The 23,717-nt window shown below is 52.2% G+C and overlaps 2 protein-coding genes across 10 annotated transcripts in view; one reads left to right on the top strand and one right to left on the bottom strand.

Annotated features, from left to right (window-relative positions):
• The window catches only part of Trpc4ap (transient receptor potential cation channel subfamily C member 4 associated protein), a 79,983-nt gene extending 67,192 nt beyond the window's left edge, over positions 1-12,791 (top strand). For both annotated transcript variants that reach the window (XM_027945090.2, XM_027945089.2), the window contains exons 10-19: positions 422-553; positions 2,470-2,528; positions 4,933-5,034; positions 6,362-6,445; positions 7,499-7,589; positions 8,468-8,608; positions 9,284-9,392; positions 10,690-10,802; positions 11,498-11,704; positions 11,897-12,791. In XM_027945090.2, the coding sequence (XP_027800891.1) occupies positions 422-553; positions 2,470-2,528; positions 4,933-5,034; positions 6,362-6,445; positions 7,499-7,589; positions 8,468-8,608; positions 9,284-9,392; positions 10,690-10,802; positions 11,498-11,704; positions 11,897-12,034 (1,176 nt within the window). In that variant the 3' untranslated portion in view covers positions 12,035-12,791. The remainder of the gene's footprint in view (positions 1-421; positions 554-2,469; positions 2,529-4,932; positions 5,035-6,361; positions 6,446-7,498; positions 7,590-8,467; positions 8,609-9,283; positions 9,393-10,689; positions 10,803-11,497; positions 11,705-11,896) is intronic.
• Positions 12,779-23,717, bottom strand: part of Myh7b (myosin heavy chain 7B) — a 46,573-nt gene continuing 35,634 nt past the window's right edge. For all 8 annotated transcript variants that reach the window (XM_071608872.1, XM_071608873.1, XM_071608871.1 and 5 more), the window contains 22 exons: positions 23,600-23,717; positions 21,837-21,960; positions 21,613-21,749; positions 20,661-20,916; positions 19,519-19,761; positions 18,621-18,797; positions 18,394-18,539; positions 18,034-18,124; positions 17,561-17,950; positions 16,763-16,889; positions 16,564-16,682; positions 16,278-16,474; positions 15,788-16,137; positions 15,547-15,671; positions 15,327-15,442; positions 14,516-14,912; positions 14,308-14,433; positions 14,035-14,205; positions 13,839-13,943; positions 13,663-13,758; positions 13,102-13,239; positions 12,779-13,010 (listed from right to left, as the gene is read on the bottom strand). In XM_071608872.1, the coding sequence (XP_071464973.1) occupies positions 12,999-13,010; positions 13,102-13,239; positions 13,663-13,758; positions 13,839-13,943; positions 14,035-14,205; positions 14,308-14,433; positions 14,516-14,912; positions 15,327-15,442; positions 15,547-15,671; positions 15,788-16,137; positions 16,278-16,474; positions 16,564-16,682; positions 16,763-16,889; positions 17,561-17,950; positions 18,034-18,124; positions 18,394-18,539; positions 18,621-18,797; positions 19,519-19,761; positions 20,661-20,916; positions 21,613-21,749; positions 21,837-21,960; positions 23,600-23,717 (3,761 nt within the window). In that variant the 3' untranslated portion in view covers positions 12,779-12,998. The remainder of the gene's footprint in view (positions 13,011-13,101; positions 13,240-13,662; positions 13,759-13,838; positions 13,944-14,034; positions 14,206-14,307; positions 14,434-14,515; positions 14,913-15,326; positions 15,443-15,546; positions 15,672-15,787; positions 16,138-16,277; positions 16,475-16,563; positions 16,683-16,762; positions 16,890-17,560; positions 17,951-18,033; positions 18,125-18,393; positions 18,540-18,620; positions 18,798-19,518; positions 19,762-20,660; positions 20,917-21,612; positions 21,750-21,836; positions 21,961-23,599) is intronic.

Raw genomic sequence — 23,717 nt, 5'->3', positions numbered from 1 at the left:
ACTGTCTGAATCCAAAACTCACACTTTTTTTAATATTTATTTTTTAGTCGTAGTAGGACATGATACCTTCATTTTATTTATTTATATGTGGTGCTGAGGATCGAACCCAGGACCTCACACATGCTAGGCGGGTGTTCTACCGTTGAGCCACAACCCCAGCCCCAAACTTACACTCTTAAGATAGGACCTTCCACATAATGTGACTTACAGGATTACCATGAGCAGTACTGAGCAAAGTTAAAAACTGTGTGTGGCCAGGTGATCAGGATAGGGCATGTGTAGATGATTTCTTTAAATCTCAACCCTCCGCCCTGACTGCTTTCTTAGTCCTAGAGATTATTATTGTGTGTGCTGAGTATGAGGTTTTGGCAAGTCTTGGAAGCACATTTGTCTTACTGTTTTCCCTTCCCATTCCATGCAGGTTCACAGAATGATTGCAGAATTCAAGCTGATCCCTGGACTCAATAATTTGTTTGACAAACTGATTTGGAGGAAACATTCAGCATCTGCCCTTGTCCTCCATGGTCACAACCAGAACTGTGACTGTAGCCCGGTGAGCAGGGAACCCTGGAAACACAGTGGGACTTTACTTCTAGAAACAGTTGTTTCAAGACCTGCCACTGACCCTTTGAGACTAGGGAAGGAACTGAAAGTCCTATTTTATGATCCCATAATTGGAAGCCAATTATTCCATCCTCCATAATTGGTTTGCCTTCGGGCACCAGATACCACCAACGCCTTACCTCAGGAAACAGCTTTGGGGCGCTCTAGTTTTCTGAGGCCAAGGACTCACCCTTCTGCCTTAAGGTTCCGGAGTTTACACATGGTGGAGCTAAGAGTAAACATAGGACTGTCTGAATCCAAAACTCACACTTTTTTTTTTTTTATATTTATTTTTTTAGTTGTAGTTGGACATAATACCTTTATTTTACTTATTTATGTCTCTCAGTGTCTGAGACAGAACACTGAACTGGGAGTCAGGAAGCCTTTGTGCCACTCAGGTTATTGGGAGAGCTTGAATGAGTCACTAAATCTCTGTTTTCTTACCAAAGGAGGATCATACTCCCATACCTGCTGACCTCTGGTCTGAGGCCCATCTGACAGCATGGGGGGAGGGAAGGTGCTCTGGAACTGTGAAATGTTGTGCAGCCTTCAAGGCCCAGTGCCAAGAACCCCCTGACCTCTTCATTCTGGGACTTTTCTCCGTGCAACTTCCTTTACCATTTCTCTCTTTGGCCTTGTCAGATTTGCCTTTCAGTCCATCCATTTGAGTGTTTAAACTTCTTGTGAATATGTTTTGCATTTATTTTGTCTCTTTTTCAAAAACTGCTTGGTCTTTGTTCGTGTAAATATTGTCTGTCTTGTGTTTTTCTTGCATGTTTTCCCTTTATTATTTGTAACTTACCTTCTTAGTCTCTTTTAATTGCTCATGAAGTAATGATGCTTATATTTGGGACTCCAGACCCTCAGGGTGGAGCTTTGCTTGATGTTTGTGGAGAGGCTGCCTTGAGTGGGGCTTGCTTTCCCTGGTACCTGTGTAGCGTTAGCCCTGGAAGTATTTCTATAGGGCTCCTTTGCTTTCTTCTGCCAGGTACTTTGGGGGTGCATCTGTCCTACGGCCAGATTTCACATTTGATTCTTGGCAGTGTTAGTATGAGCCCAGGTTTCCACTTCTCCTGGGAGTCTCTAACCTTCAGCTGCACCTAGGTAGAGAACCAAACTCTTGCCAGCTCTCTGGCCCATAGATCCAAGCCTGAGGCTCTGTCTGATCACTTCAGGGCCTTAGAAACTGAGCTCTGGTGTAAGTAGGCCCCCATCTCTGCACATAGCCCTCAGCTTCCCAAGCATCAGTACCAGGGCGTTCTGCTTGGCCTCAAGCCTGTCTTCATGTCCCATTCCTACAGTTTTCCCTTTAGCTTATGAACTTAACCTCACATTTAAAAGTATTTTGGTGATTTTTAAAAAATATGTGAGATGTTTTTAGCTGGAAGGGTCCATATTAGTTAAATTTGTCATTGGTTAGATGTAGAGATCTGATTAGATGATTTTCTAATGAAGAAAAGTTCTCATTGTGGATGAGGACAGAAGCTCAGAGCAGAGTGGCATGCCCAGAGTCTCACCAGAGTGTTTTGCTTTGTTTTTAATAAGGGGTCTTTATATTTTTGTCTACACTAGTCTCAAACTCTCGGGTTCAAGTGATCTTCCTCCTAACCTCATCCTCCACATTTTTTTAATTGGTGCATTATAGTTGTACATACTGATGGAATTTGTTGTTACTTATTTATACATTCACACAATATACAATATAGTAATACAATTTGGCCAATATCACTCCCAGCACATCCTCCTCAAGTGATCCTTCTGCATTAGTCTCCCAAGTATCTAGGACCACTGGCATGGTCCACAGTGACTGATATTGCCCTGTCTTATTTTAAAACAATATGACTGTGGTTTAAACATCTATTTTAGGACATAACCTTGAAGATCCAGTTTTTGAGGCTTCTCCAGAGTTTCAGCGACCACCATGAGTAAGTACACACACCATGAGTAAGTACATATATGTGTCCTTGCACAGAGAATCGTCAGCTGTCTCCCAAAGGCTTCTCTCTTTCTCCTATGGTGACCAATGGATGACTCTCTGCTCAGGAGGAGGACATGGGAGATGGTGGGAGCCCACTGTTACCTCCATATTACCAAGTGCACATCTTTGACCCTGCAGTATGAGTTGCTGTTTGTCTCACCAGGTGCAGAGTTTTCCTTCAGCCACTCTAGAGACAGAAATTACTGGCCCCTTTCTACCCTTGGAAACAACACATCTTTCCACTGATGTGTTCTCTTGAAAACTCAGGCAAAGCTGGCAGATTGGACACAAGGGGATTTTTCACCTTGTACTTTCCCCATTTTTCTTTCTTTTTTTTTTTAAGATTTTTTTTTCTTTCTTTCTTTCTTTTTATATGGTGCTGAAGATCAAACCCAGGGCTTTTATGTAAAAGGTCCTGGTATTTTGTTTGTTTGCATGCGCTAGGCAAGCTTCTACCATTGAACTACTGCCCAGACCCCCATTTTTCTTGATATATATTCTGCCCTCTCATTTTCTATTTTTCAACCTTTGATGGGAAATGTACAGGAAAATTATTTTCTGCTACAAGGAAAACAGTGAAAAGGAGGAAGGAATAGCAGTTAACTCTTGACCTTAGTTAGCATTAGGATGGCGAACTTGGTGAACTAGAATGACAGGCTGCCATTCAGCCCCAGCAGCTGTGCATATACAGAGAACACTGTTGCTGCCTTTGGGTTTTCCCCTCAAGGAAAGCCAAAGGTTAAGATTTATGTGAAAACTGAGCACAGTTGTGCAAATCTGTTATCCCATGACTTGGGAGCCTGAGGGAGGAGGTTCACAAGTTTGAGTCCAGCCTCAACCACTTAGCAAGACCCTGTCTCAAAATAAAAAGTAAAAAGAGGGGCCAGAGGTGTAGCTCAGTGGTAGGGTTCTTGCCTACCATGTGTGACTCTCTGGGTTCAATCTCTAGCACCATCAAAATAAATAAATAATTTTAAAAATAAATAGTAAAAAGGGATGGGGATGTATTTCAGTGGTAGAATGCCCCTGAAGTCAATCCCTGGAACAAAAAACAAACAAACAAAGATTTATGTAAAAGGCCCTGGTATTTTGTTTGTTTGTTTCCAAGCTAGGGATCAAATTCTCATTTTTAAATTTTGGTTTAAATTCTTTTAGAACATTGTATAAGTAACATTTGCCAAAGGACAAATGTGACCCATGGGCCTTTACTTTACAACTTCCCTCTCATCATGTGTGAGCATCCCCTGGGAGAGCTGCTTTGACTGAAGGCACTGATGGGTTACAAAAGTGTATGGTTTGGGTTTAGTTTGGTTTGAGGAAAGTGAGTTCCTAGTTTTCATCAGACTCTTAAATCAGCACTTGTGTGCAGGGATCAGTGTGATGAATGAAAACAGCCATGGCACCTGTCATGAAGAATATAGGTTGGGAAGGGGTTGGACATTAATCAGAGAACATCACTAGTGAATGGATGTATGGTGACCAGTGGACATTTTATTTGGGAGGGAAGGAGCATGAGTCTGGAGGGGATTGTTGGCAGGAAGGAGTCCTGTCTGGCCAGCCAGTGCTTGGGAATTCTTCCCTGCAGAAATAACTTGTCAGCTGAGGCCTGCAAGGTCAATAGTAAATGGCATGAAGACAGAGCACAGGAGGGTGCATGGTTGGGCCAGGTGCCCTCCCCATGCAGAAGCCCTGCTGGAGGAAGTGTGGCATGGCTAGGAAAATCAGGGTAACCAGATAGGGGAGGCTCTGCATACATGCAATCATGGAGGTGGTCAGTGACTGGGCTGCACAGGGCCTGTGGGGCACATTCATGGCCCTGGATACTATGTGTGTTAAAGCAGTGGGAAGACAGGGAGTGTTAAATCAGCGCTAGGGTCAGAGTCTTTTCTGAAGGCTTCTGTGGGAGCTGTGTGAAAACTTGATTCCTGCAGGACTGATTAGGAAGCTAGCACTGTGTACTGGCCTTGGGTGAGGACAGGCTGGATGAGAAGGAGAGGGAGGTGTGTGACCACTGGCCAGGCCTTTTCTTGATTGGCCTCTGGGAATGCTGCAGCAGGTATAACTGCTAGGTGCAGTGGTCTCGAGAAATCAAATAGAAAGGTTCAGTGGGCAACAAGAAAGCCAAGAGCTCCTAAGGGAAGGGGCCTCAATAGTGTTGTGGCAGACAGGTGGGGCTGAAATACCCTCCTTCAGAATGCCACTCAGGGGTGAAGGTCCCGTATGGGAGGCACCTGGTGGGTTCTCAGCTTCCCTCTCCCTACAGGAAGTGGGCAAGAGGCTTTCTGCACTGGCACAGTGCTGATGGGCAGCCCCAGCTTCTATCCTTCACCCCTGAAACCCTTTTGTTTAAGGAATAAATACCTGCTACTCAACAACCAGGAGCTGAATGAACTCAGTGCTATCTCCCTCAAGGCCAACATCCCCGAAGTGGAAGCCGTCCTCAACACCGACAGGTGAGTGTAGGCGACTACGGCTTTAGCCACATTCCTCCGGCTGGCTGCCAGTGTGCCTCGGCTCACAGGTGTGCCCACTCACCCTGTCTTGTTCAGCGAGATACGGACAAGAACTCATGAATTGTAAAATCCACATGGAAATGTTCCAAGAGTTACTTTGTGCCTGGCACTTCCTCAGGCTTCCTGCATTTTCTGTATCTTCACATCAGCCCTAGAAGAGAGTGCCCTCATCACCTCCTCTTTACAAATGTGGGACAAAGGCTCTAAGAAGTCACCTGCCAAAGGGCATCTGTGTTCTGCCCTCCTCTTATCACATGCATGTGTGCACTCAAGCTGATGTGGACCTTTCCTGCCTAATGGCAGCTGGCCAAGCAGGGCAAACAGAAGCCCCCCTCCAGCCCCTGCAAGAGTTAAATCCTTTTTTTTTTTTTTAAGAGAGAGAGAGAGAATTTTAATATTTATTTTTTAGTTTTCGGTGGACACAACATCTTTATTTGTATGTGGTGCTGACGATCGAACCTGGGCCACACGCATGCCAGGCGAGCGCGCTACCGCTTTAGCCACATCCTCAGCCCCAAGAGTTACATCCTTTTATACTTTGTTTGCCTGTCTTTGGGAGCTGGGTAATAAGAGTCATAGGAGCCAGAATAGGGTGGACCTTTTTTAGTAGATGGAGCCATGACTTCCCAGTCTTGTAGTGAAGGGATCGAAGGGCAGAACTCATTCAGTTCAGGTTGGACTTGGGGCCCTACCCTGATGTCTATAGGGATAAATTTATTTGAAGAGGGAGTTGAAGGGTCCAGACCCTTGCCAACTTGGCCATCTTTTCCCCCGACAATGACTAGAGTCATTTCCTCACCTACCACCTTTCCTTCATATATCAGAAGCCAAGCCTGAAGGCATGGGTACTTATCCACAGCCCAGATAGAACTGAACCTGGGGCAGAGAGGACCTAGGCCCCACCCTGTTGGCATGGACTTTGCTCTATCTGGCAGGTTCTGTCATGGCCTCAGACCCACTTGTGATGTAAAAGACCCTGCCTCTAGCAGTTCTTAGCCCCATCTGGTTCTGGATGTGCCTCAGGCTTCTCACCAGCAGGTCTTGGAAGGGCAAGCTAGCCTGAGGTGCAGTGGAAATGCCCTTGGCTGTTGAGCTGATTATCACAGGAGTCTCTGAGGCCTCCAGACCCAGGTAGAGCAGGAGAGCACCCTGCAAACTTGGAAACATCCCTTTTTTTTTTCCCCCACTCATCTAAACCAGTGGAGTGACCCAGCCCCAAGGACCTTGTTAACCTCTCACATCTGCCACCACTGCTATTTTATTTCAGGAGTCTGGTGTGTGATGGGAAGAGGGGCTTGTTAACTCGTCTGCTGCAGGTCATGAAGAAGGAGCCAGCCGAGTCCTCTTTCAGGTGAGCCTGAGGATAGGTACCTGTCACTCCTAAGGGGCCCAAGAGACAAGTGTTTCCCAAATGGTTAGAAACGCCACCTTTAGTCCCCAGTATTCACGTTTAAAATGTGATCACTGTTGGGGGGAAGGTGGCTTGACTGCCATCTGGCCTTATGTGACTCAGCAGGTCAGTACTGCCCTCCTGCAGGGCCTGCAAAGAACTGACTGAGCATTTATTTGCCAAGCACCTCTTCTGTGCTGATGCTGGAAAGAGGGAAAGAAATAGGACACAGACCCTGCTAATGTGGCATTCCCTGGGGTTGTGGGGAACAGGCATGAAAAGAAACTCATTTCCATGCAGCATGGAAAGGAATGGAGCCAGGAGCTGTGGGAGCAAAAAAAAAAAAAAAAGCCCTTCCCCTGCTGGGTGCTGGCAAGGGTGGGCACAGACATGCCTGCTCAGAATTCCCAGACCCCTCCGAGAGGAGTCTTGAAAGATGTATGCAGGAGGAATTCTAGTAGGTCTGGGTGTGAAACTGTCAGTAGGCTCCACCACAAGGGGGACCCTGTCACCCAATCTTCCTTATCCAGACTTCCTATCTTGAATCCCAGCTGAGCCCTCTGGGCCACTTGGTTAACATCTGCCATCTGTCCTCTAGACCAGGCTCAGTGGCCTGTCTGCACATACTCTTGTGCTTTCCACACCCATTCTTGGCCCCTAGTTCTGATGTCCTCCCATTCTGAAAGGGCAGAGCCTAGAGTGTTTTCACATGGGACTTGCTGGAACAGCTGGCTCTTTGTTCCTTGATACTACTTTCTCTGTGATACAACTTCTTCCAGACAGACCCATATAGAAGACTGTTTCTCATTGAGCTGTCAACTCTATGAGAATAAGGATTCCCTTGGTCACTGCTGTATCCCCAGAGCCTAGGGTGAGGCTCTGGTAGATATTCAGTAAATGTCTGTTAAATAAATAAGAAGTCAGTAAACATCTCCCAAACCCTGGGAGAACTGATCTGGGGCCAGGAGAGGGCAGCCTTAGCTACCTGGATCTGGGTCAACATTTGGGTCGCAGGTTTTGGCAAGCACGAGCTGTGGAGAGTTTCCTCCGAGGGACCACCTCCTATGCAGACCAGATGTTCCTGCTGAAGCGAGGCCTTCTGGAGGTATGGCCTGGAGGAGCCAGGGTGCTGGGTGGCCCCCAGCCCCACATATTGCTCTTCTGTCCTGAGCCCTAAACAGTTCATCAGGGCAGACCAAATCTCAGCATTTTAAAATGCCAGTGTAGATCGCCCCACTGTTTGCCCTGGGTTTCTGTTGGTGGTTTCCCCATGGGTGCTTCAGTGTTGATGCCAGTACTTGGGGTGTGACTGTGCAGGAGGGTAAGAGTCTAGAGTTAATCAGCAAAGCCTTTTGACCCTGAGGATATTTTGATTTTGACTAAAAGTTAATTTTTCTTCATTGAGTTAATGGCCAGTTATAATTGGTCTTTAAAAATTGATATGGACAAGAAACTATGAATTATAAAATCCATATGGAAAAGAAGTTATATTGACCCAAATCATAACTTCAAGAAAATATTAAGTTTGTCATAGAAAACTTTATCAAAGAGTTGGCTTTATGTTTTTGATAAAAATTCATTGATTTTGGTATAAATTTTAAATAGTTTCATTTATAAACACAAAGACAATCCATGGAGTCAAAACATGCTCTGTGCCCTTAAACTCTGGCCTCAGTGTTAGGGCAATGGCCAGTGTTAGATCTGGAGACAACTCTGCTGCCCAGGAGCTGGAGAGCTCTGGCTATGTTGGTGACTACAGGGCAGGTCAGAGGCTTTAGCTGTGAGCAAGCAAGTGCCACATGCCCAACTAGCCCCCTCCTGGTGAGGTGTGTCAGCCTGGTCCTGTCCTTGGAACCACCAGCATCCTCAGAGAGAATCTACACAGGGCCATACATCCTGTAGAACTGCCATGCCAGGCCCCAGCGGGAGACTAGTGTGGGGCAGCCCTATCCACACCTTCACTGTGTCCCCTCCTCACCCCAGCACATCCTGTACTGCATTGTGGACAGTGAGTGCAAATCGAGGGATGTGCTCCAGAGCTACTTTGACCTCCTGGGGGAGCTGATGAAGTTCAATGTAGATGCATTCAAGAGATTCAATAAATACATCAACACTGATGCAAAGGTGAGACTCCTCTGTTCTATGGAGTTGGCTGTGTTACCCCAAGTTATCTTGGATCCCTGATCCACCAGTCTCCAGGTGTGGGTTTTTAGATGGAGAGTGTTGGGATTCAATGGGAGTCTTCAGCAAATGTTCACTAGTACTTACTGTGTCCAAGACCTTGGAACACAGGGATAAAATCCACTGCTGCTTTGGGGTTGGGGGGTGAGAATGGGTCACAGGTTTTGGCAAGCACGAGCTGTGGAGAATTTCCTCCGAGGGACCACCTCCTATGCAGACCAGATGTTCCTGCTGAAGCGAGGCCTTCTGGAGGTATGGCCTGGAGGAGCCAGGGTGCTGGGTGGCCCCCAGACATGGTGTGAGGTGTGGGTGCTGCAGTGGGAGGCCCAGCACAGAATACTGGGCCTGGAGTGTTAGGCTCTCTGGAGCGTGACAAACCCAGCTGAGACTAGTTGAAGTAGAATTGAGAGGAGCCAGCACCCTCAGTGCAGAATCACTGGGAAGTGTCCCAGAATCTTAGCAGCAGGTGGGGAGAGCAAGTCACTCAGGTTGCCTGTCTAAAAAGCAGCAGGGCTGGGAGAGAGGATTGCTGATGTCTGTGGTGGTGACTGCTCACCCTGGGCCACAACCAGCTTGGCCAGCAACCACTGCCTCTCCTGAGTGCCATCTCCGCTCTAGTTCCAGGTGTTCCTGAAGCAGATCAACAGTTCCCTGGTAGACTCCAACATGTTAGTACGCTGTGTCACTCTGTCACTGGACCGATTTGAAAACCAGGTGGACATGAAAGGTGAGGAAAAGCCAGGGTTCCAAAGCAAATGGGTGCAGTGTGACTGCACTGGGGCTAGTCACCTGGCCTCCAGCCAGGTGATGGGATGATTGAAGCAGTTGCCCCAGACATAAAGTGCTTGACTGATTGGCTCAGCTGCTTTGACTTTTCACTGTTGGGTGTTTCATTTGATGAGCATGTACAACACTTTGATACAGGAGAAAAGCCATTATTGCCAGCAAAATATAAAAAAAAAAAAGAAAACCCACCTTTATCTTCTGGGATGGGGTGAGTGGGACCCCTTTTCATTGTCTCCCTGATTGTGTGTGTGGAGTGGTGGGGTGAGATGTAGCTGGGGTGGGTCTCACCTAGAATTGTGTGCACCATGCACATGTTTATGATTATGTGCATACATGTGCTTTTCCTAGGAGAGTTTGTGGTGTCCAGCAGATTCTGAGAAATTTGTGAGCATATCCTCCAAAAAAAAGACAGTTGTCCCTTGTCATAGTCACTATCATTGATAGCAAGAAGCATTCTGGTGCTGGGGGTAGTGGTGCACACCTGTAATCTCAGCTACGTAGGATACTGAGGCAAAGGATCACAAATTCAAGGCCAGCCTGCGCAACTTAGCAAAACCCTGTCTCAAAATAAAAAGGGATAGGGGTGTAGCTCAGTGGTCGAGCACTTGCCTAACAAATAAGAGGTCCTAGGTTCAACCCTCAGTATCACCCAAAAAACAAAACAACATCCTGGTCATTTGGTAATTTAGCCATTTGCCTCCTATTTCTGCCCCTGAAGGATCTGTTTTAGGGGAATGGCTACATGGACTTTGGTACAGTCAACCATTGTACCCCTCACCCCATAGTGTGGGTTGCTATTTGCTCAGTGCTCATGTGTACTGTGACCTTGACAGTGGTCAGGGACATGTGAGAGCTATATGGGAAGCCAGTCAAGTTAGGAGCTTTGAAATGATCTCAACTTTCCTTCACTGGTTTTCTTTTTTCTTCTTTTTTTTTTTTTTTTTAAGTAGACCATGGTTCTACTTTCCTGTGGATGCACACTGTCTTGTGGAGAGGTGCCACAGGCTGGGGAGCAGGGCTACTTCTGAGCGTCGTTCTGAAGGACCAGATGGGGTTCTGAGAACACAGGCTTAGTTTAGCCAGGTGGTAGAACAGCTGCTCCAGCAGCTTTTCTTGTAGCTATTCTGGTGAGAGGCTACTGGTTGCAGTGCCAGGACCCAACAGGAGCTCAAGCAGAGGCATAGGTGGCCTGGCCACTGGACCTGAGCCTGCTGCTACACCTGTGCCTCCCTCCACAGTGGCTGAGGTCCTGTCCGAGTGCCGCCTGCTTGCCTATATATCCCAGGTACCCACCCAGATGTCCTTTCTCTTCCGCCTCATCAACATCATCCACGTGCAGACGCTGACCCAGGTGAGAGGCCCCACAGATGGGCAATCAGAGAAGGAGACTAGAACCCATTTCCCTCTTCTTGGAGTGCAGCATATTTGCTTCTCCCACCCTCACTCTAGAAGTGCATCTCTTCCCAGGGCTTTGCCCAGTGCCCCAGTTTACAAAAAGGGCCTGAGATCAGTTGACTTGCAGGGCACAGTCAAGACTGGCACAATGTTCTGTTGACTCCCATTCCAGTGCTCTTCCCCAGCATCCCACATCTACACCCCTCTAGCTATGCCAGCTGTGGAATTGGACCAGATTGCCCTCAACTCCCTCAGTGTAATGTGGCTTTCCCTTCTCCAAGCTTCACACCTGTTTTCCAAAATGTGGGCTATACAAGTACCTGTCAGAGGCGGTTCTTTTGTTCTGTCATCTAACAAATGCAGGGAAGCTGGGCACACAGTCTAAGTGTGTAATGTAGGTTCTAAAGTGAGACATTTGCACCTAGTATGCAGACCCATCCCTGCCAGGTGATTAAAGTTTCCAGAAGAGGTGATGTTCAAGCTGAGATCTAGATGAGCATAGATGTTGCTGCCATAAGGGTGGGCATGGGGAATAGGAACATGCTTGGGAAGGGGCGGCTCTCCAAGGGGGAGACCCATGGCTCTGCAGGTTCACCAGAGGGCGCTGGGACTGCTGGCATGCACCCAGCTCAGCTGCCTTTGGCTTTGCAGGAGAACGTCAGCTGCCTCAACACCAGCCTGGTGATCCTGATGCTGGCCCGGCGGAAAGAGCGGCTGCCCTTATACCTACGGTTGTTGCAACGCATGGAGCACAGCAAGAAGTATCCCGGCTTCCTGCTGAACAACTTCCACAACCTGCTGCGCTTTTGGCAGCAGCATTACCTGCACAAGGACAAGGATAGCACCTGCCTGGAAAATGTGAGTGTTCCACCTCCGAGTGTGTGGGTGGTGGGCATGCAGACCCAGGGCCTGTGAGGGGCATCCAGGGCACAGTTCCTGGCCAGGATGTGGGGCAGGCTTTTTGTCCCCTTACCAAGGCCCTCCCTGTGGGGTGCTGGAGTTGGCCTGTGTCCTACAGGAGCTCCCCACAACCCCTCTCTTTTTGCCCAGAGTTCCTGCATCAGCTTCTCATACTGGAAGGAGACAGTGTCTATCCTGTTGAACCCAGACCGTCAGTCACCTTCTGCCCTTGTCAGCTACATTGAAGAGCCCTACATGGACATAGACAGGGACTTCACTGAGGAGTGACCTTTGGCCAGGCCTCGGGAGGCTGCTGGGCCAGGATCAGTATGGGTGAGGGTGGCTATGTGTGCCACACACCCTGCCTGTTCCTTGACCCTCCCCTGCCTCCCTGCCGCTCTCTGCCTGCCCCAGGTCTTTAGGCACAGGCTCAGTGGGAGGAAGCATCCTGGAAGCCCTGGGCCTCTGGGTCTGAGGGCCTCAGTCATTGGGGAGCCTCAGTTCCCTCACAGTTCACAGATGAGGACAGGGGCACCATGCCCACCCTTCCCTCATAACCCTGGGACTCTTGGCCTTCCCAGAGGAAGGAAACTTACAAAAAGAGCTCTGAGCTCCTGCCAGGTCTCTCGGCTGCCAGTCCTGGGTTAGGGAGGAGATGGGGTTCCCCCGTGTATGAGCCAAGCCTCCCCTGGTCCTCAGGCAGAGGCTCCTGGACAGGGTTGGGGGTACCAGAGAATGCTGCCTTCCCTCAGGCCTACCCATCTGTCCTTCCCTCGTCTTCCTTCAATTCCTCTGGTTCTGTTTGCTCATTGACCGCTGTGTCCATCCCAGGGGGTTCCTCCAGAAGTTGGGGGGCCTTTTCTCTCTATCCCTTGGGGCACAGGGTGGCTGTGCCTGCCCTGCCCTGCCCCAGAGCAGCATCTCCTGCCTGAGCCCAGACACAGGAGCTTGGCTGGGAACTCACCCTTGGCCCCTCCTGTGTTGCCAATTTATTAACAGCAAATAAACCAAGTAAATGGAGACTATTAAAGAACTTTATTTTAAATGACTGATGTGGACCTGACTTTGTCCATGGGACTGTGTTCGCTTCCACTGAACCCGAGAAATGAGAATAACAGCTATTGCTGCAGATGTGGCCTTTATTTAGGGTGATCCAGGGCTTGGGGAGGTTGGAGTGACAGCCAAAGGGGTGAAGAAACCACGGGACAATAGATATCCTTCTTCATAGCCCAGGGGCTCGAGACTCAGGCTCTCACTCCTTGTGCTAAGAGGTGAGGGAGGATGAGTGAGCTGCACCACCTGCTACCCCAACCCATGCACCCCACATGGAAGGCGGTGCCCCTTGAGGCCCTCACCTTGGGGCCCAGGGCATCCCTGGTCCGCGCCCGCAGCTTATTGGCCTGGGTCTCTGCCATGTCAGCCCGCTCCTCCGCATCATCCAACTCGTGCTGGGCCTTGCGATACTTAGCCAGGTTGGTGCTAGCCTGCTGCTCCTGGGGGTATACACAGGGCCTTGGTTCTCCTTTGATAGTAACAAATGGTCATTCTGGTCCCCACCCCATCCCCAGAAGGAACGGGCTTCTCCTATTCTTCTACTCTACCTACCACCAGCCTCCCCCAGCACCAGGACCCACATCAGGAAAAAAGACAGAGAGACTACATCAGGAGGTGCCAGAGTGCCAAACTGCCCAAGAGAGGCAGCCCCCAAGCCTAGCCAGGGGAAAGCACACAAGGCTAGCGACAGCTTGGTCTAGTCCCTTCTGGAACTTTCAGGAAATTCTCTTCCTGCAGGGGGCAGGGTGGTCATTAAGCTCAGAGAATGGGAAAGCCTGCTGATGCCTCACCTGACCACAGGCCCTGGGGCATAGTTGAAATTGGGTTACCCTCAGCATCTGACAAGACCCCGGTGTGCTTACCGCCTCCTCAAACTGGCGCTTGTAGCTCTTGACTTTGCTCTGCAGCTTGTCTACCAGGTCCTGCATGCGAGCCAGGTTCTTCCTGTCCTCCTCGGCCTGGGCAGGCAAAGGAGACTCGGTTTGCCTCGATTGGGCCAGCTCCATGGCCACCCCACAGGATGGACCCCTTCACCCACCTGGTATACAAGTTCCTTGACCCGGCGCTCATGTTTGCGCACACCCTTGAGGGCCTCAGCATGCTTCTTCTGCTCTGCATCAAGCTCGGCCTCCAGCTCCCGCACCTGCAGAGACAGCCAGTGGGTGGACCTGCGGGCAGTTCTCAGCTGCCTGCCCACCCACCCTACTGGGGAAGGACAGTGGGGCTGCACACACCTTGGCCTCCAGCTTCTGCACCTGCTTCTTCCCACCCCTGAGGGCGGCCTGTTCCGCCTCCTCAAGGCGTGCCTGCAGCTCCCGCACCGTCTGTTCCAGAGTCTTCTTCATCCGTTCCAGGTGTGCACTTGTGTCCTGCTCCTTCTTCAGCTCCTCAGCCATCATGGCCGCCTATGAGGGAGGAGGTGGCATGGTCAGGAAGTGACCAGCCCAGGGAAGATCCTTTGGCCTCTGCTCCCCCCCTGCCCCAACACAGCCCTGGCCCAGTCTCACATCAGTAATGGCCTTTTTGGCCTTCTCCTCAGCCTCCCGCCGTTCCTGGGCAGCCTCCTCTACCTCCCCGCTCAGCTGGGCCAAGTCCACCTCTAGCTTCTTTTTCTGGTTCAGAAGCCCCGTGTTCTAAGGGGAAGCAGAGTCTCAGCTGGCCAACAGGCCTCTGACCCCTCCCCAGTCCCTGTGGACATCCTTGTCCAGACCCCACCTGTGAATGGAGGAGGTTGAGGCGCTCAGTGGCCTCCAATAGTTCCTGCTCTGCCAGCCTCCGGCTGCGCTCGCCCTGTTCCAGGGCAGCCCGCAGCTCCTCCAGCTCTGCAGCCAACAATGCTGTGCGGCGCTCCAGGGCCTGCGCCTGCTCACGGAGCTCAGCAGCCAGCCGCTGCTCCTCATCACGCCCTGCTTGTTCCTCCTTGAGTTGGGCCTGCAGCAGTCGCGTGGCTGCCTGTGCCTCCATGGCCTGGCGGGTGACATGGCCCAGCTGCAGCTCCAGGTCATTGAGGTCACCCTCCATCTTCTTCTTAAGCCGTAGCGCCTCATTCCGGGCCCGCGTCTCTGCATCCAGGGAGGCCTGCAGGGACTCCACTGCACGCTGATGGTTGCGCCTGTGGGAGGGCAGGCGGAAGGGCAGGCTCGGCTCATGGAGAGGCAGGTGCGGAGCATGCTCTCACAAATGCCTAAGGATTGCTGGAGATATGAACCCGGTTGGATAACAGTTGTCCCTCCCAGTAGTAAAACCCCTTGTGGCTGCCTGTTGTCCAACAAAGCAGGCTCACAGACAGAAGTGAGGCCCTGAGACAGACATGGACTGGATTCTGGCTCTACCCCACTGTGTGATCTTGGGACAGTCTTCAGCCTCATGGAGATTTAACCTCTGGAATGGCGAGAACAACCCCAACCTGAGAAAGCCATGATGCAGAGACAGACTAGATGCCTGTGCCATATGCTGCCACGGGCATAGCAACACTGCTTTCTACCATTGCTCTGCTCTCAGGAGGCTGGGAGGAGGGGTACCAGACCTCAGGTTAGTGCACTCCTCATCCTTTTCTGCCAGCTTTCTGTCCACTTCTGCCTTGACCTGGGACAGCTCCAGCTGGATCCGCAGTGTCTTAGTCTCCTCCAGTTCCAAGGCCCCCTGGGAATGCAGAGTAGGCAGTATGGGGTTGGGGCCAGGAGTGAGTGTTCAGGAAGCAGGGAGACATAGGTCAGCATCCACCCACCCCTGTAGCCAGTCCTGACCTCAGCCTCCTCCAGTGCTGCCTGCAGCTCACTCTTCTCCCCTTCCAATGCCTTCTTGGCTTTTTCTAGTTCCTGGATGCTCTTCCCGTTGAGGCTGACCTGGTCTGTGAGGTCACTGATCTCCTCTGCAGAATGGAGAGGGTGCTGAGGAGCACCCCTGGGCTCGCACCCCAACCCAGGTCACTTTCTACGCTCCTAATTTCCAGTGTAACCCTAAGATGCTTCCAACTCCACGTCCTACCCTGTAGGTTCTTGTTCTCCCTCTTGAGTGTCTCCAGAGCCTCAAGGGCCTCCTCGTGGCTATGGCGTAGCCGAAAGAGCTCTGTGCCTAGGCCACGGGCCTCCCTCTGTGCCGCCTCCAGCTCCCGCTGCATCTCCTCCTCCTGTCGCCGCCGCTCCTCCAGGGCCCTCTCCAAGTGCCGCTGCTTCTTGTCCAGGGCAGCAGCTGCTGAGGTTGCCCGCTCCAGCTCCAGGGTCACATCCTCTGACTCGGTCTGCAGTCGCAGCTTGGCCTTCTCCAGTGATGAACACTTGGCATTTGCAGCCTCTACACCCTCTTCTGCCTCCTGTAGCCGCAGGGCCAGCTTCTTTCTGGACCATGGACCAGACAGGGTGTGGACTATGGAGGGGGGGAGGCCAGCAGAAGAAGGGCCCTAGTATCTCCCCTTACCCCCTGCTGGCCTCAAGGCACAGGCATAAATGTGGTGATGGCCTAGCCACCAGATGCTCACTTGGCCTCTTCCAGCTCCTCAGTCCTCTGGATGGCATCTGCCTCATACTTGCTCCTCCACTGGGCCACCTCAGCGTTGGCCTTGGATAGCAGCCGCTGCATCTCAGCCTGGGCCTCAGCCTCCTCCTCATGCTGTTCCCGTAGGAGGTCACAGTCATGTCGCAAAGCCTGCACAGCATGGGCCAGCGCACTCTTGGCCTGCAGGGACATCGGGGGCCTCAGCATCAGTCCATGCTGATGGCCTCAGCATCCACCTGCCCACTCCACGATCACTGGTGCCAATTCACCTTGCTCTCTTCCTCTAGCTGCCTCCGCAGTTCCTCCAGGCTCTGGGCAGCTGAGGCCTTCCCACGGCTCAGCTGGCTGATCAGAGACTCCTTCTCCTCCAGCAGGCGGCCCAGCTCCCCTACAGACAAAGGGGCAAGCAGGCAGGTCAGGTGGTACCTAGGTCCCACCCAGTGTGGCCCAGCTGAACCCTGACCTCACCATTCTCAGTCTGCAATCGCCCACGCTGGGTGTTCACATCTACCAGTTGCCGCTGCAGCTCCTCCACCTTGATCTTAGCCTCACTTAGCTGATCCTCATAGGCCCTGCACAGTTTCTCTGCACTGGCCTGGAAGTCAGAGTCAGGGGACAAGATGAGTTTGTGCACCTGAGGGCAGGATCTAGAGCTTCCAGTCAGAGACTGGGACCTGGCATCAGGAACTAGAAAGCTAGATACGGGCCCAGGATTCAAGGGGAGATCAGAGATTCACCGTCAGGGTCAGGGGTTCTGTTGCTAGGCTCATAGCTTAACTAAGGTCTTGGAGTGAGAGGGCTGGATCAATCTCAGTGCAAATGGGTCAGGTGGACGTTAGGGTACTAGATCTGGTGTCAGCCAAGGACAGTCACCAGAGGTCAAAAGTTCACAAGTCAAAGTTGGGTGCTGGGTTCAGAACAGGAGAATCATGACCAGTGTCAGTTCAGAGTTCAGGAATCAAAGGCTGAGGTCACAGCAACTATTGGGTCAAGGGTCTGAGGTCAGAATTGGAAGCTGGGTCAAAATGTTCTGGTGCCATCAGAATAGGGATGAGGAACCAGGGTTTGACATCAGGTCTGGTAGGGAAAGGTGGGATGCCATGTTAGTGGGTCCAGGGTCAGGTTCAGGGTGAAGGCTGCTGTGGGGTCAGTATTGGCATGGGGTGGCCAGGGGTCAGAAGGTGGAGTGAGCTGCTGGAATCAGACCTGGTTTAGAGTCAGGATGGGCCAGGGGTCCCAGGTCAGAGTGAGGAAGAAGGTTCATACCTTGCCTCGGGCCAGAGTCTCCACGCTGGCACCCAGATCGTCCACCTCCATGCGCAGCTCGCTCTTCTCCTTTTCCAGCTTTTGCCGTATCCGCTGCAAGCTGTCCACCTGTTCTCCCAGCTCAGCTGCGCCATCTGCCTGCTTGCGCCGCAGGGCTGCCACTGTGGCCTCGTGCCTCAGTGCCGCTTCCTCCAGTTCCCGCCGGAGCCGGCCCAGCTCAGCCTCGCGCTTGCGGCAGCCCTCACGCTGCCCGGCGGAGGCACCACCAGCTTCCTCGAGTCGCTCACTCAGCTCTTCCAGCTCCCGAGCCGCTTCTGCCCGCTGCTTTTCCACCCGGGCCCTGGCTGCACGTTCAGCCTCCAGCTCTTCCTCCAGCTCCTCCGCCCGTGCCTAGGTCAGTAGGTAGGTGGCGACATCAGCTTGGTGGGCCTCTGACCTGGGCCTGGCCTAGCTGCCCACCCTCCCCCATGCACCTGCAGCTCCTTGATCTTCTTCTGCAGCTGGGTGCCCAGGAGCTGCTCGTCTTCCACCCGCAGGTTCAGCTGACTCAGCTCTGAGTCCTTCCTGGGATCAGGAGGTGGGATAAGCCAGCTCAGGCCCTGTCATCCACCTGAATGGGGCCCCCCAACCTCCAAGCAACCTCCTCCCCTGAAGCTCTAAGGGCCTCATTCCTGTGCACCTACTGCCCTCATCCCTGAACCAGGAAGGGCAGGCCACTACCTCTGCCCTAGTGACCCATTTCTCAACCCCACCCCCCCACACTCACTGAACCCCCACAGTAACAGGACTGAGAGAATCCAGAAGGGAAGAACCTGGTCACACCCCACACCTACTTCTTGAGCTTCTCCTCCAGCTGCTGCTTGTCCTGCGTAGTATCTGTCACCGCCTCCTGTGTCAGCTTCAGGTCGCCCTCGAGCTTGCGCTTGGCCCGCTCAGTGTCCATGCGCAGCTTCTTCTCCTGCTCCAAGGAGCACTCCAGCTGTGGAGCAGGCAGGGCTCAGCCTCAAGCCAGCCAGTACTTGCCCACCCACCCCACGGCCCCGCCGCAGCCCTAACTCACATCCTCCACCTGCTGCTCCAGCCGCAGCTTGGCCTTGGCCAGGGCACTGACACGGTCCTCCTCAGCCTGTAGGTCGCCCAGGGCCTGCTGGTGGGCCTCCTGCAATGCCTTCTTCTCCTTGGTCAGCCGGGCCACTGATTCATCCAATGTGGCCATCTCCTCTGTCAGGTTCTTCACCTGTGCCAGGGCCAGGGTCACCAAGGGGACATCCCTCACCATACTCTGGTCTCAGCAGCCACCACCCACCAACTGCCCCTTCCAGCTGAGGGGTCAGACAAGTCACTTCACTGTGAGCCTTCCTCAGGCTGAGTGGAGAAATTAATGGGCAAAGATCACTGAGCCCTGAGCACAGTGCACAGCCCAGAGTAAGAGACTGGGCCATGTCAGCTGACTGTGGTGTCCACAGGTATTTGAGCTGTTCCTGATCCTATCCTGGTCTAGTTGTAAGCACCTGTGAGAACCTGAACGCACACCCTCCACCCCCAGCCTCACTTTCTCCACTGTATAATGAAGTCAGTACCCCAAGGCTGTGAGCCACCATTGTGCACATAAGTGATAGAAGCCACGTCAGGGGTGTGACTGGGGGTATGGGCTCCTGCTATCCAGGTCTCATGGTCCTGGCTGGATGAAAATCACTAGCACTTGCAGAGTACCTAGTGTGTGAAGCCCTGTGGAGTATGTTTGATGAAGGCCATTGACAAGCTGAACCCTCGGCTACCCTAAATGAGGTAAGTTCTGTTAACCATCTGACCAATGAGGAAACGAGGCCCACAGAGGCAGTTACCTGCCCCCAGGTTACACAATAGAGGACCAACAGAGTCAGGAGGAGATCTGAGGCTGCCTGGTCCCCACTGGTCCCCAGGCTGAGGCCCTTCCCCACAGCTGACCCTGCCCACACCTTGTTCTCAGTGGCTTGCTTTTCTTTCTCAGCCTTGGCCAGAGTCAGCTCCAGGTCATCAATGTCCTTCTTGAGCTCTGTACATTCATCCTCCAGCTTGCGCCGGCGAGCCGCCAGGTCGGCGTTCACCTCCTCCTCATCCTCCAGTCGCTCATTCAGCTCCTTCACCTTTGCCTCAAGCTGCACCTTGGACTTGATCAGCAGGTGGCAGCGCTCCTCAGCATCTGCCAGGTTCTCCTGCTCCTAGAGGGGACACAGAGTAAAGCCAAGCTGACGTAGGGCCAGCTGAGGCAGGACCAGCCAGGCCATTTGTTTGTCCATGAGGTTTGACATCCACACTCAGCTGGGCCCTGAAAACCAATGCCTTGACCTGCTCTTGGTCCTAGTGAGGAGAGGGGCAGAAGTGGCACCATGAAGAAAGTGACATTCCACAGGCTGGGGCAACCCATGGAGTGAGGCCTAAGAAGCACTCTAGGAGGAAAGCCCACTGCCCACACCCACAAGCTGGGCTAAGGCCTCGAGAGGTGGGCTGGGAAGTGTCAGGCATGTGGAGCCCTGCATGGCCGCACAGGGCTCCTGGAGACTGTCCTTGAAGGGGCTCTGTGTTCTCTCCCTGTTTCCTCGCTGCCTGGCTGCATAACCATCTCCGGCACTACTGATGACCACGGGGCTCTCCAGTGCTAGCCTGGGGCTGGCAGCAGCAATACTCAAACTCTGTGCTGAAGGAAGGACAATTTGTGCTATGCGCCTGGAGAGTTTCCAGACCCTTGGTCCCTACCCTCTGGTTAAGGCCCTGTCACTACCACCTAGGTGCCTATGGCCAGATAAGGGAGCAAGGTTCCATTTCAGGGGCAGCAAGGAAGGGAAAGCTGGGGAGACCACTCCTCTGCAGCTTCAGGGGTGAGGGCTTTAGGACACAGGGACAGACAAGGCCTGCCGATGGGGGGCCTTATTACATGGCACCTTCAGAGTAGGGAGAAAGACCCAGGTTAAGACCTGAGCAGCCAGAGCATTCCAGGGCCACCCTGGATTTGGATTTTGGGGGGTGTTTCTTCAGGGGATCCTGGGGTTCTCAAAGTGCCAAGAGACACCAAGTCAATAAAGGGACTCCCTCATCCTCTCCCCACCCCACCACCACTCACTGCCTGTAGCTGCAAGGCCAGGTCATTCTTCTCCTGGGTGACACTGACATGAGTCTCTTCCAGCTCCTGGCGCTTAGCCTCAGCAGCAGCGAGTGCCCCTCGAAGCCCCCGCAGCTCTGCTCGCAGGGCCGCCAACTCCTCCTCAGCCTGTGCTGAGCGCAAGAGTGGCTTCATCTTGAAGAAGAGCTTCATCCATGACCAATTCTTGACAGCGTTGAAGGCTCGGATGTTCCACTGGATGGTGAACAGGGCATCCCTGGGGAGAGGCAGCCCCTGTGAAGCAGGCCCAGTACTGCCCACTTCAAGGTGTGACTGAAGTTGTTGGAGCATCCCACTAAGAATGTGTTACCACATCTAGTCTTCCTAATGGCCCTGTGGAGTGGGTCCTTACACCTCTGCGTTAGGGGCAAAGACGAAGGGGCAGCCCAAGGCCCCTCAGGCCTGCCTCCAGGAGGTGCTCATGAGCCCCACATGTCTAGAGCAGCCTCTGCAAGAGTTCAAAGGCAGCAGAGGGGCTCAGCCACCAGGCTGTAGGGTCTGCCGCCTGGGTGTACTGCCCAGCACTCACTGGCTCTTTACTGGATCTGCCTCTTTTGCTGAGGGGGTAGAGGTAATCACAGCACCTACCTCTTAAGACTGCCTCAAACTTTAGTCAAGAAAATACAAATAAGGTATCTGTCCTGAGGCCTGGAAAACACTGAAAGCCATTCTGACTTCTCCAAGCCCTGACTCCAGTGGTATGCAGTGGAGTGGCAGGTGCTCTCAAATCTGGAGGCATGGAAATGGAGGCTGAGGGTTGGGGGCACAGAACAGATCCTCACCCCAACAAGCCATCGGAAGGGTAACTTGACCACAAGGCAGCATGACAGGGCTGTAGAGCCTGGTGGTTTTGTGAACCAAAGGACAGTGATCACACCCACCATCCTGTCCCCATCCCTTGTCTCATACCCACCTGCCTCCCAGCATGCGCTGGTACTCAAGTCTCATGAGGCGGCCCCGGCTCCGTGCCTGTAGCAATGTCAGCACCTTGGCCAGGCGCTGATCACGGAGCTCCTCTAGGACACCTAGAAGCCCAGCCTTGAAGAACACCTGGAGGTGGAGGGGACAGCCAGGTGTGACTCCTGCCCAGTGTGACCCCCACACCCAGGGTCAACCCTAATTCCAGTGTGCCTGGACCTTGGTGTGGCCAAACTGGTACTGGGTGTGTTCAATGTCCAGTGAGCCCAGCAGCTTCTCTGTGGCCTTCCTGCTGTCCATGAAGGTGTCATCTGGGATGGCACTGGGATTTAGGATGCGGTACCTAGGAAAGCAGGGGAAGGCTGGTGAGGAGAGGATGGGACACAGGCCACTGAGAATGGGGAAGCCATAGACAGAGAAGGAGACTGGGTAGCAGGGAACCATTCCTGGCCTTTCAGGAGTGGAAGCAGAAGTTCCAGAGAGGCACACTGAACAAGGCTGCAGGGAAAGTAGTGCCACATTGGGGAGCTGAGCACGTTCTGTTTGAAACCCTCAAGGTGTGTTTAAATGCCCTCAGGAAGTTCTTTAAGAGGATGTAGTTTTGACAAAAGACATCTGCTACTTTTATAATTATTCTAAAGCCAAAAAATTAAAAGGTGACATCCTGTACCACATCACAAAACTGAAAAAATTCTTCTCAAAATGAGTAAGGGGCTAGGCATGGTGGTGTATACCTGTAACCCAAGTGATTCAAGAGCCTGAGGCAGGAAGATTGCAAGTTCGAGGCCAGCTTCAGCAACTCAGTCAGGCTCTATGCAACTTAACAAGATCATAACAAAATAAAAAATAAACAGGGCTGCGAGCCGGGCGTGGTGTGTATGCCTGTAATCCCAGCAGCTTGGGAGGCTGAGACAGGAGGATTGCAAGTTCAAAGCCAGCCTCAGCAATGGCAAGGAGCTAAACAACTCAGTGAGACCCTGTCTCTAAATAAAATACAAAATAGGGCTGGGGATGTGGCTCAGTGGTTGAATGGCCCTGGGTTCAATCCCTGGTACCAAAAAAATTTTAAAAAGCAAGGATTCCCAGCACAACCATTTCTTAAATGGACACCTATACACATGCATAGAGGGCCATGTGGGCTGTAGCCCTTCACTTGGTGGACTCACTAAATAAAGCACGTGGTTCACTAAACCATGGGATGTTATATAGCCCAAAACAAAAAATGATGCAGACTTATGCTGCTGATAAGGAACAATCTTCAAGACTGGCAGCTACATGAAAAACAAACTGTGAGAGCTCCTGCGCCAGCACGGACAGTGTTTGACTAGATATCCTTTACAAATGACTATGTGGATGCCCACAGTTACTTCTAGAAGGGGAAAGAACTCTAGATACTTGTAGTCTAACAAAATCAAATCTATGGAGGGAAGATGGAAGGGAGCTGATGGCAGTGACTGAGTGCTCACTGCATCAACCATCATGAAGTCCAGCTCTCCTGAGCTCCAGAAGAATAAAGCAAACTTCCTCCTTGACTTCTCTTCTGCTGCATACATTTCCAACTTGACATGCTCAAAGCAGAGTTCAAACAATTACCCTGTCACTCCCCCCAATCAAAATGCTCCGCCTTTCATCTTGCGTCAACTTCCCAATTGCTCAGGCCCCAAACCTGGGAGGCACCATACTCTTTTCTTTTTCTTCCTTACTCTGTATCCTAGTCATTGTCAAGGCCTGTTGGCTCCATCTCCCATATTTACCCCAAGTCAACTCACTTCTCTTCCCAGGCCCCTCCCAGGTCTGAGCCACCACAGGGAGGCCTGCCCAGCCTCTCACTGTCCCCGGCCTCCTCTTCAGGGACTGGAACAATCGTTTATCCCTTAGGCTCTATGTAAGCCTTTCCTACAGCATCCACCTGGAGCTGAGATCAGGGGAGGACAGCAAGGGTGGACTGGAGAAGGAGCCAGGCAGGGCCAGGGGCCACCCACCGCTGCCTGAAGTCAGCATAGAGCAGCCTGTTGGGGAATCCTTGGCGGCAGATGCGGATCCCCTCCAGGACCCCATTGCAGCGTAGCTGGTGCAGCACCAAGAAGGCATCCATGACCC

Source organism: Marmota flaviventris, chromosome 2 (genome assembly GCF_047511675.1).
Source record: "Marmota flaviventris isolate mMarFla1 chromosome 2, mMarFla1.hap1, whole genome shotgun sequence".
In the NCBI taxonomy this organism is placed as follows: domain Eukaryota; kingdom Metazoa; phylum Chordata; class Mammalia; order Rodentia; family Sciuridae; genus Marmota; species Marmota flaviventris.
This window is presented reverse-complemented; position numbering and strand designations above follow the sequence as displayed.